At 46.8% G+C, this 11,721-nt stretch overlaps 1 protein-coding gene across 3 annotated transcripts; it reads left to right on the top strand.

The window, feature by feature from the left end:
• Positions 1-8,039: 8,039 nt before the first annotated feature.
• Positions 8,040-10,636, top strand: LOC127753480 (protein LATERAL ROOT PRIMORDIUM 1-like). Of its 3 annotated transcripts, none has more exons than XM_052278971.1 (3): positions 8,040-8,682; positions 8,979-9,848; positions 9,914-10,273. In XM_052278971.1, the coding sequence occupies exons 2-3, from the start codon at positions 9,212-9,214 to the stop codon at positions 10,132-10,134; spliced, it is 858 nt and encodes a 285-aa protein (XP_052134931.1). In that variant the 5' UTR covers positions 8,040-8,682; positions 8,979-9,211; the 3' UTR covers positions 10,135-10,273. The 3 variants fall into 3 exon arrangements, with proteins under 3 accessions (XP_052134931.1, XP_052134926.1, XP_052134936.1); XM_052278966.1 differs by having other exon boundaries at positions 8,094-8,682; positions 9,936-10,636; XM_052278976.1 differs by lacking the exon at positions 8,040-8,682 and having other exon boundaries at positions 8,972-9,848; positions 9,936-10,636.
• Positions 10,637-11,721: the final 1,085 nt, after the last annotated feature.

The raw sequence follows: 11,721 nt of genomic DNA, 5'->3' as shown, positions 1-11,721 counted from the left end.
TATTAGGTTCTACTTTTGCCTATTTTCCGTCTACTAAAGTGGAGGGCATATAGAAATATTCTAGAACCCAAATAAAAATATGAATAGGTTGCACATTGGGCTACATCTTTTTACCATGGTTGATGGTTGCACACATTGGACCAAACTTCGTTCAACATTTTCACTTAAAATCAGATTTTATTACCAAAATGTTATATATGGATCAATGGCCCACCTGTCAAGGATGTCGTACAATTAGAAAAAAAGGGAAAACATGATGGAAAGGTACCAACAATTCATCTTGTACCATGCCGGTGTGCTTCTCTCCTCTCTATGTTTGGGCAGCGTGGATGGAGGTCTAGTTGAAGCCTCAGGGCAACACAAGGGATATTGAGCTCAAGGATGAAGCATGATGGTATAGGTCAAGTCGTGGGGGAGGTGGAGCTCAAGCACGATCCGATGGAGGTGTGAGCAGAAGTCGAGCTCAAGCACAGTAGTGCACCATGGAGGTTGAGATCGATCAGTAGGTGATTCAGGCACAGACTAATAAGGAAAAATCTTTCTTCCCCATCTGTTTTTTTTTAAATAACAGATAAGCCAATATATAAGTAATATATACAGCCAAAAGTAATACTAGTGTATACACTCCTCATCTCATAATTGAGAAAAAGAAAACAAATTAAAGAAAAAGACTAAAAAACTACTACCTCCGTTTCAGGTTATAAAACTTTCTAGCATTGCCCATATTCATGTAGATGCTAATGAATCTAGACATATATATATATATATATATATATATATATATATATATATATATATATATATATATATATTTATTAACATATATATAAATATAGGTAATTTTAGAAAATCTTATAATATGAACTGAGGAAGTAAGCTTCAAGCTTTTCCTCATTGCTCCAAACTTCAAGACAAAACGAAGATCCACCGCCATGCTCCCTCGCTGCCCTTGCAGCCACCACAGAAAGCTCCTGTATTCTGCGATGAGCATATGAAAGGAATTGGACTAGTCCATCAGCCACCTCGTCATCACCAAGCACCAATTAAGCGCGCCCAGACAACCTACATCTTCAAAGCACGAACGAGTACACTGGCATTATACGGTCATCACTGCAGGACACCACACCGATCGAGCTATCGTAACTTAGGTAGTTTAGTCCCTCCTCCCCAAACACCATCTTATATTGTCAAAAAGTGATCGTTGTTATGCCGTCATCACCACATATCATGACGCACAACGCCATATATCATGACAACCATCACCCCACAAAAACAAACAAACCAGTCCGCTGTTGTCCCCATGGGCGGATCACTGGTGGAGAAACCATTTATACTCTCGTTGGTAACCCCCCTTAGCCCCGGTTTTTCAACCGGGACTATGAATCCGGGACTAAATATGACCATCTTTAGTCCCGGTTGAAATAACCGGGATTAAGGATCCATCTTTAGTCCCGGTTGGTAACACCAACCGGGACTAAAGAGAGGGTAGCGACAGTCCCATTAGGTCTTTTTTTTCATTATTTTTTAGCTAGAGTTTAATCCGGTATTTTCTCCCAAATCAAGTGGGATACATATCCCCAAATCAAACCTCAAATCAAAGTAACATCTCAAAACATTCACATCACAAATATTAAGTTACTTATACACACAAATCAAATACATCACAAATCTTAAAAAAATTACACACAAACCAAATACATCACAGATTATATATCTTAGTGAATCAAAAATTATATAAAACAAAAAAGATGCCGGCAGCGGCTGCCGCCTGCCGCCGCTCGCCACTGGGCCCGTGCACAGCCCAGCCGGCCGCCTACTGCGTGGGAAGGGAGGAGGGGGAGGAGAGGGCCGGGGATGGGAGGGAAAGGGGAGGAAGCGGAGGGGGAGGAGAAGGGAGATCAATCTGAGGGGGAGGAGGAGAGGGAGATCGATCTGAGCGGATGGGAAGGGAGGACGGGAGGAGAGGGCCGGGGATGGGAGGAGGACGGGGAGGAGGCGGAGGGGGAGGAGGAGAGGAGGAGAGGGAGATCGATCTGAGAAGATAAGTGCGAGGCGGTTGTGGAGGAGAGGATAGGGAAGAAAGATTATATATTAAGCGTTAAATTTTAGTCCCGGACTAAAATTCTTCTAGATCTTTAGTCCCGGTTGATAACACCAACCGGGAGTAAAGTTAGGATCTTTAATCCCAGTTGGTAACACCAACCGGGAGTAAAGATCCCGGGGGGCCTAACAAGGCCTGACAGGTTTAGAACTGGGACTAAAGATCAAATATGCCCACTGTAGCCACCAACCGGGACTAAAGATCATCTTTAGTCCCGGTTTTTAGTGGAACCGGGACTATTATGGATTTCGGCTGACCGACCAAAGATGGTTTCTCCACCAGTGGATCTACAGGACTAGACCCGGTTTCAGGCGACACCGACGACTTTCGGCAAAATCTATAGCAAAACTGTTTATCCATATGTTATAACACTATGATCTAAACATAATTAGCATACTATGACACCGATAGACATGTTATGACACCAACAAATATGTGTGTATGACAGGTGAGACCATATATTAATAGTATAGTAAGCAACTATTATATGAAATAGCTATTAGATTGGTTATAGATAAATTAGAGTTAGTAGTGGGCTATACTATTAAACTTGCTCTTATCTCACCGGTTCTCCTCTCTTGCTTCTTACCTTTTCGTGTGCCTTGGTGATTAGAGAACAAAGCACTTTGATGTGTGTGTTTTCCTTTTACTGTCGTGTCACTTTCCTATAAAAGCCTAAGATGTGCTTATATATTAGATACACCTATAAGACATTTACAGGTCAGCAGTAAAAATGATCTTTATTTAGCTTTATCACCATGAGAAATAACTATCTATGCACGGACAACACTTCGGTACAAACTTAATGCATGGAAAAAAAAATGATACAGTAACCACGCATTTGAAGCCAAATACATGCAACACACTAATGCACGCCTGGTTGATATTGCTTGCTACAATATGCGCTTGATTCTATCGAATTAATACATCACTAATTGGTGTATTGACGGGCAATCGATACCCTCTTAGGGTACCAAAATTCAATTATTAGTTTCTACACACGACATTAAATCTTGATTATAATAAATATTAAAAATATATTTCCGGTAATTTACATGCGACAGTTTCGGTTAAATTTTTTTGTAACATCCGTATCATGAGACTTCACGTTAAATGGTAGGCATACTGTATTCACGAATGTGCATGACAGCGTGTCTACTTCTTATCTAAGGATTAAATAAACCGAACGGAGAAAAAAAAAAGGTGGTTTGTGACAATTCAGTTTAGATCGGACGTACTACCCGATAGAAGCCGTTTCACGTGTTGGTGTAGCGGAACGGAATAAATGTCGTCCGGTGACTCCGGCCGCAAAGCTGCCAACGCTCTCACCAATAATCGGGGTCATCATCCATCATCACGGGAAGGAGGAAACCGGCACGTTTACCTTGTTTTGCTCGATCCATCGCTCGCATCGCAAGCAACAAAAGCTGACGCTAGCTGGGGGCAGGTCATGCGAGAGCGAGCGATCGAGGAGTTCACCGATGGATGCATCGATCGAAAAGCTCTCTTTGCGTCGCTCGTTCACGTACGTTTGGGACCCCAGCTCGGACGACCCGACCCCATCATCGCCGGTTTGTCGTCACGTATCCATCGTGGTCGTGGCCCAGAGTTGGCTTTGCTTTGCCTACTTTTTGCTCGTCGCAGGCACAGTTTGGTTTGGCGTGCTACGAGTACTAAACCAGATAGATTAGCGTGTGAGATTACGCAAGCAGCTAAGCGTAACCTTTTTGTGTGCAACTGTTTCTACTTCCATTTGTGGCGTACGTTTTTTTTTTCTTTTTTACTTTGGGGAGGAAAGCAAAAGGGGAGCTAGGAAAAGAGCGGCGGTGTTGCGCGCCGTGCGGCGCTTTGATCGACGGATCGGTGATGTGTCCGTCCTGTGCCGAGCAAAGCCGGGCCCCCGTGTGGTGTGTGTGGGGGCAACGCATCGCATGTCATGTGATCCATCGATCGATCGCTTTGCGGCCTAATTTTCGCATGCCCCAACCCATTTGCGGCGCACGCTACAGCTTCGCTCCAGTGGTGGCTTGGCCGGTTTGGACTTTTGGACTCGTGTTTCTTCTCTGCTGTTCATGTGAACGTTTCTGTGTTTAAGGTGTCGGATTAGCCTTCAACTGGGGGACCGCTAGAGATGCCGTGTACGAAGCTGAATCTATGACTAGATATCGAAAGATTGCTTGGATTTGGACGTTGCTGTACTGCACGTCTACTTATAACTGGCATGGATGCAGGCATGTTTCATGCTTGAACGCACCTTTGGTCATCCAGCCGTGAGGGACTTCAATTATTCATTGACGTCCATAGATCTCTACAATGATTGCCATGACAACAACCGGAAGTATCTATTCCCCTCTCTCCACACATACATACATCCCCATACATCCCCGTCTTAAAAAAAACCATCATATTAGGATATAATAATGAATCTAAACATACGCTACGTCTAAACTCTAATTCACTGTGTTAGGATGTGTTAAATCTCAGTACAAGATAGGTTTTTTTTAAGGATGGAGTAGTACACATACAAACCTTCACGTATCCTACTTATGTTTTCTACACTACCAATTTCATGTTGGCAATCAACATGATTAATTAATTCCTTCTCTAATGAAGCACCTTCCTGACTACTGAGCTGACACAGGAAACTGGAGATCCCATCGGATGAAACAAAACGAGGGCGAAGGAGAGCCCACGGCGCAGGCAGTGAAGTGAAAAGAGTCATTCGTGCCTGCCCCAATCATAGATCATGCTGCTGCTGCTGAAGAGCAGAGAGGGGAGATACACAGTGCGTTACTGCTGCTACTCCTCCCGTCCTACCCAATGGAGCAATGGCCGGAGCCCGGAGACGGCGAGGAGGATGTTCCAGATGGAGAATGCACAAGATGAGTCCTTTGACGCAGGTGTATGACATGTGGACCTGTTGAATATACGGTCCATATGTCAGCCACTTACAATTAGAATACAACACTATAGATGGTCTATTCTCAAATGAACCGCATAAGCGTTGGACGCCTAGAATAAGCTCAAAACATATTCAAATGCAACATGCCTCTTTTTATTATTTTAGATTTTTAGTCAAACAATTTATGGTCTATCGATAAAGTAGTACCTTAAAACTTGTTTCGAAGAGATGGTTCTCATTAATCATGGTTACTGTTGGTGGCGTGTCAACATTCTGGTAATAATCCAAGGAGTTCCCTTGGTAAAAGTTTTTTTTTGAAACCTTAGCCAGCTTAGCTAGTTTTATATTTCAGAAGATAAGCACTGTACAAATGCCACCAATGGTGACAAGGGGAAAGACAGGGGGAGGAGAGCAGAAAAAAAGGAAAATTACAACAAAGGATGAGAGGTTAAGGCGCTATTCTCGCAAGATTTTTTGCCCCACATGCCGACCATGTATGTATTTCGTCCATTATTCTTGCCGTTAGTTGAGGGATTTGAAGTTCTTTATCTTTGAAAACTCGCCTGTTCCTCCCGCACCAGATTTCCAAACTCAAGAGCATGTGCAGTGACTGCATCCCCTTACTTTGACATTTGCTTTGTTGCTTTGTTCTTGATTCCCACCAGTCAACCAGGCTCTCGTCCGGATTGTGCACCGGGAAGGGTTGGTTGTGGTTCATCCTAGCCATTATTTTGTCCCAAATTTCTCGCGTGAATGGACAATCCTTGAATAAATGTTGCGCCGTCTCCAAGTTCCTGTAGCAGAGTTGGCAAAAGTAGTTATTGGGCCATTGTCGGAGTTGCAAGCGGTCGGATGTCCATATCCTGTTTTGTAGGACAAGCCATGCAAAGTTTTTGCATTTGGATGGCGCCCATGTCTTCCAAATCAAGGTGGCGGCCCTTGAGTCTTCTCTACCGGCGAATTGGGCTAAATAAGCCGATTTTGCTGTGTATTTTACCGGTATTTGTCCATCTCCAGGTGATGGTGTCTTCAACTCCTTCCTCCAGGTTTGTCTCATTATCCCAGATAAGGCGGAACACTGCGAAGAATTCTCGGATCAGTGGCATGGACAGCTCATGCCTAATATCCTCAATCCATCTGTCATTGGTTAACGCATCCTGAACCAAGTGTTGCTTTTCTTTAGAGTGGTTGAAAAGCGCTGGCGCTAGGTATTTCAGCGGCTGGTGTCCAATCCAGCTGGATGTCCAAAATTTTGCCTTCCGCCCATTACCGATTGTTACCTTTGTTGCGGCCGCGAAGATTTGCTCATCTAACTCATCGCAGGGGGGTGTTGTCCCAACCCAAGGTTTGTCAGGGCACTCCCACTCAAACCATAGCCAACGGAGTCTCAAAGCTCTCGCGAATTTATCAAGGTCCAACACGCCTAGTCCTCCCATCTTTATTGGGGAGCATACTTTTTTCCAATTCACTTTGCACTTCCCCCCGCTAATCTCTTGATCGCCGGCCCAGAGGAATTTCTTCCTAATCTTGTCCATGTCTGTGAGGAACTGTTTAGGCGGCTTTAAGGCGGTAAGGAAGTAGGTTGGTATGGAGCTGAGAACAGACGTGACTAGCGTCTTCCGCCCTGATTGTTGGATTAACTTCCCTTTCTATCCCGCTAACCTTGATTGCAACTTGTCCATCACTGGTTGCAGGTGTTTGGTAAAAGTTAACATTGGAATGATTTTCTTGGGTAAGAACATAGAAATTTCTAACTTTAGATCTCCCACCAAATATTAGTGTATCACCTAGTCATCCCTTCCATCACCGACTAGAGAGTGGGATAGGGGTTAGAGGGAGGGACTAAGGGTGCAGACGCTTTGCATGTGTGGTGGACGGCGATGGGGTACTGGAGACGACCAATGTTGTGCGTTCGGAGAAAACAGTGGGGCGGGAAGCAAGGGAAAAGTGGTTAGGGGGTGATGGTTGGTGGCAGTGGTGGCTCCAGTAGAGTGAGGTGTTTGCTGTGGCGGAGGAAGAAGATGAGAGTGGTTCGAAGGCGGTGATTGTCTAGTGACAACATGACATAATACTAGAGGTATCAAATAAATCCTTGCGAATGGACAATACTAAAAGCATAGTAATAATACATATTATATTAGATTTACAATATGTTTTTAAAAAATAATACTAGAAGCATAGTCAGATGAGGTTCTCGTCACCGCGCCTTTAGCGTGGCTACAATGGGGCTCTCGAGGGAGAAGAGAGAATAGGGGCAACAAGGTTATTTCAACCTGTTGTCACGTCAGTTGGTTGTGTTGGCAAGCAAAAAAAACAGCACAATGAAAACAATTTAGTGGGCTAGCTTGGATGGTAAATAATGAAAGTTTGTCGAGAGAGTGGTATTTGAGCGTGCGCTATCCAGGAGAGTGGCATAAAGTAAAAAGAAGACGTTGGAAATGTCCTTCCTGATCTTTAATTGCAGCGCTGAGTTAATCGGAGCATTAAAAAAAATAATGTTACAACATACTCCACCTGTCCCAAAATAAGTCTAACCCATATGCGATTCATCTCGAACGGGTTAGATTTAATGTATGCGATGAATTTAACATATAGGTTTGAGACAGAGGAGTAGATGGAATAAAACAATAGGTTTCAAAAGATTGATTTATGATTTGCACGTGAAATATGAAAATCACATAAATTGCGTAAACACTTGTTTGTGAAGAGAGGAGAGAGCTGTAAAGTTGGAACGGAGCATCTCTGATCTGAGAGGAGAAGAGAAGGGCTATGGAAAGCCAATGGGAATAGGGAGGTTTTGTCATTTGTGCGCGTGGGGATGCGCGAGTTTTACATTGATACCGATGTTGGTAGCCACCAGAGTAGAATCTAGATCCACGCCTCGCTGGGGTAGCTTTTAACGCAGAGCCGCAGCAGCAACGGCAGGAGCAGAAGCAGCAGCAGCAGCAGCTGCTGCAGAAGAAGCTCGTCATCAGGCAGGCTGCGCTGCTGCAGAGAAAGCGAGGGCCGGTGTTTTCGGTTTGTGCGGTGCGCGGCATGTGTACTATTGCTACACTCTCGTAGTATATGTGTGCGTTTTGTGAGGCATATGAGGAGTGCAATGCAAAAAAGAAGAGCAGCGGCGCCAAAGGCAGGCAATAAAAAGGCCATCCCACCGCCAAAGATAGAAGTAGATAGATCATCGATAGGGAGTGATCGAGACGATCTCCCAGAGGAATTTCAGAGTCCCCACCCCTCCACCCCAAGCCACCCACTTAAATTCCTCATCTCCTCCTCCCTCTTCTCCTCTTTCATTGCCTCCTCTCTTCTCTCCTCTCCTCTCCTCTATTGGAGCGAGAGTGAGAGTGACCCTTCTTCCATGTACTACTACTACACTATCTAGCTTCCTCCTCCCCTACTACACTGCACACAAATCCCTCTCAAATGTGCAGCAGCAGCCAAGTGACAAAAAGAAAAGGAAAAAGGAGAAGAGTTCCCCACCTTCACTTGATTGCTGGTGGTAGTAGTAGTAGTAGTACTATAGGCTCTTCTTGGAGATAGCGGACGAGCTGGAGTCCTAGCAGCCGCAGCTAGCTGCAGCGAGCAGCTATCGTAGACGGAGATAGAGACAGGCCAGTCTAGTGCACTTACGGGAGATCGAGGAGACTTCTCAGCCTTTACTTGAGGAGGCCTCAGCTGCGTGAGTATTTGTTGTTGTTAATTTAGTGGAGATTTTTATTCTTCTTCTCTTCTCTTCTCCTCTCCTTTTCTTCTCTTTTCTTCCTTTCTTTCCTTTAGTTTTTGGTTTGTTTTTGTTTTGTTTTTTCTCTCTGGGTCTCTCATGGCGGCTGCTGCTGCTGCTTGAGAGAGAGAGAGATAGGGAAGAAGGTGAAGAGGAGAGAGAGAGAGAGAGAGCCTACTGCTACTAGTAGCTCTTTAGGGAAAGAAATCTAGGCTCTAAGTGCGGAAATTAAGCCGTATTTTTATCATTTGCAGCTGCGAAATCCGCGGATATAAGTGTGGCTTCGGGACGGCGCTTCCCATCCGACACCGGCGCCTTCGCGGACTGGGTCGCCTCCTCCGCGGCGGCGGCGGCCGCCGGCCGAGGCGACGACCTCTCCCTCGGCTTCAATGCCACCGCCGCGGCCGCGGCCCCCTCCGGCGCCTCGCTGGCCGCCGGCCTATGGGGCCCGGCCTCCTCCTCGCGCCAGGCCGCGCTGAACTATGGCATGGCCGACGTCGGGATGGTCGTCGTCACCCCCGCCGCCTCCTTCCACCACACGCATCACCACCACCACCACCACGAGGCCGCCGCCGCTGCCGCCGCCGCGGCGGCGGCGGCCGCCGATCCTATCTTCCCGCTGCTCTCCGCCGGCCCCTGCGTGCTTGATCCGGATAAGTCGGCGGCGTCGGGCAGCGCGATCCAATTTTGGCAGCCGCCGCCGCAGTCGCCGTCATCGGCGGCGGGTGGTAACCCTAACCCTAGCTCCAGCGCCTTCCCCTACCTCAAGAAGCCCCTCCCGATGCTCGACACCGGCGGCGGATCGTCCGGCTCCGGCGGCGCGGCGACGTGCCAGGACTGCGGCAACCAAGCGAAGAAGGACTGCGGCCACCAGCGCTGCCGCACGTGCTGCAAGAGCCGCGGCTTCGATTGCTCCACCCACGTCAAGAGCACCTGGGTGCCCGCCGCTCGCCGCCGCGAGCGCCAGCAGCTCACCGGCTCCGCCTCGTCTTCCCCGGCAACCGCCTCCGCCGCGGCCGCCTCCAAGAAGCCCCGCCTTCTCACCTCCCAAACCACGACGTCGCACACCTCCACCTCCAACGCCACCACGCCCCGCAGCTTCGACACCACCTCCAGTCATCAAGGTAAACCCGCCATTGATACCAGCACACGTAGTACGCGCAATTCGACATGCTCAATTGATTAGCAGTAAGCTTGTGCCATTGTTGCAGACGCGTCGTTTCGGGAGAGCTTGCCGAGGCAGGTGCGCGCGCCGGCGGTGTTCAGGTGCGTGCGCGTGACGTCCATCGACGACGGCGAGGACGAGTACGCGTACCAGGCGACGGTGACCATCAACGGGCACGTGTTCAAGGGGTTCCTGTACGACCAGGGAGTCGACGACGGCCGCGGCCTCGCCGCCACGAGCAATGACGACTCGACGGCCGGCGGCGTGCCCAACATCTCCGAGCTCCACCTCGGCGGGGCCTCCATTTCTGGCAATGCCATGAGAGAAGGCGGCTCCTCCATGGTGCACTCGGACTTGTACGGCGGCGGCGGCAGCGGCGGAGGCCCGCACATTCTCGGCGGATCGAGCTATGGTAACACCATGAACTGAGCTTCTTATAGAAGAGTAAGGTTATTACACCAATTACTGCCATTCTTTTTCTCTCGTCGTTCTTGCCCCGTACCACCACGAAGGGGCATCAACGCATGCTGTTTGTTCTACTACTCATATCTTCGGTGGTGTTAGTGTTATCGTTGTTGTAGTATAATAACATCGGAGAATTGTTGTTAGCTTGTACTACTACCTTAGCAGTAGCTGTTCTTTTTCCATTTTTTTTCTTTCCATTGGAGTAGAGATTAATAATTGTTAGGAAGAATTCCAAAGAAGATAATGCAAGATTAAATCAGTAAGCATAAGATAGTATTATAATTGCCTTTCGGTTCTTGTTCCCGATGCCTGGTGTTTTTCCTTATATGGGGATTTGCTCAGGGGTGCAAGCTATTATACTGATATACTGGAGCAGCAGGTAGAGGCGTGCACTGTTCGAGCTCGTGATAGAAATACTGTTGTGTGGGTGAAGTATTTCGAGCTGAAAAGTTTGACTCTTGCTTGGCCTTCACTCTTTTGCGTGCTTAATTTGGCCTCCGATGAATTGTTTGTCCGCACTGCACCCTCGTTGTCTTTGTTTTACTCTTATCGCTTCTTTTTCTATGGGTTGGTGAGGGAGGCGTGGGTTCTTGGCTTGGCTTTGTGCTCACTAGAGAGAGCATCTTCTACATGCATCGGAACTTGTATCCGTGACGACAATGTGCAATGCATGTGATTAGAGCATTCCTGCCCATATTATAGGCATCTTATTGCTGTTAAACTATGTTAGCGAGATTGTTGCTGCCTCTTCTTCTTTTGACATGTAGACGGGAAGGGGAGGCAGGATCATGGTGGTTTCCTGCTCCCTTCACTTCATTTTTTTTGGGCGAGTTCCCATATTTATTCCTTGTGCCGGATCCCATCGAGGATGACAGGATGTGAGAAGAAAGAAAGGTGTGGTAAAAGCATAGCCATGCACTGGTTGCTCAAAGACACATGCTTTTTTGTTTACGGGTGTTTCTTTGGTTCCTTTACTCCCTTGTCTTGGATTGCTGTACGCTGTACTGTATTTTCATTTGCTTTGTCCTAGTGAAAATTTTGGTCGGCCTGCTTAGTTGGAGTACTACGCTGTGACAAGTTAACAGCACATGGCTCGTCTAGGCAGTCATGAGTTGTGAATAACTTTTAATTTTCTTTGCATTGATGTGGTTGGGCGCTATCTTGTCATCATCAAATTGTTGTTATCTCATGTATATATATAATCTAGGCGTTTTCTCCATTTCGCCTTGTCGACTGCCCTAAACATTTGGGGACATGTTTACTGTTCATATTGCTTCTTTATTTGATGCATCTGAATGTATTCATAGGCTCTAGCTCGACAAATTTTGCTATCAGTTTCATATTTTTTCTAGGAATTATTATGCTAT

Source organism: Oryza glaberrima, chromosome 1, assembly GCF_000147395.1.
Source record: "Oryza glaberrima chromosome 1, OglaRS2, whole genome shotgun sequence".
Lineage (NCBI taxonomy): Eukaryota > Viridiplantae > Streptophyta > Magnoliopsida > Poales > Poaceae > Oryza > Oryza glaberrima.
This window is presented reverse-complemented; position numbering and strand designations above follow the sequence as displayed.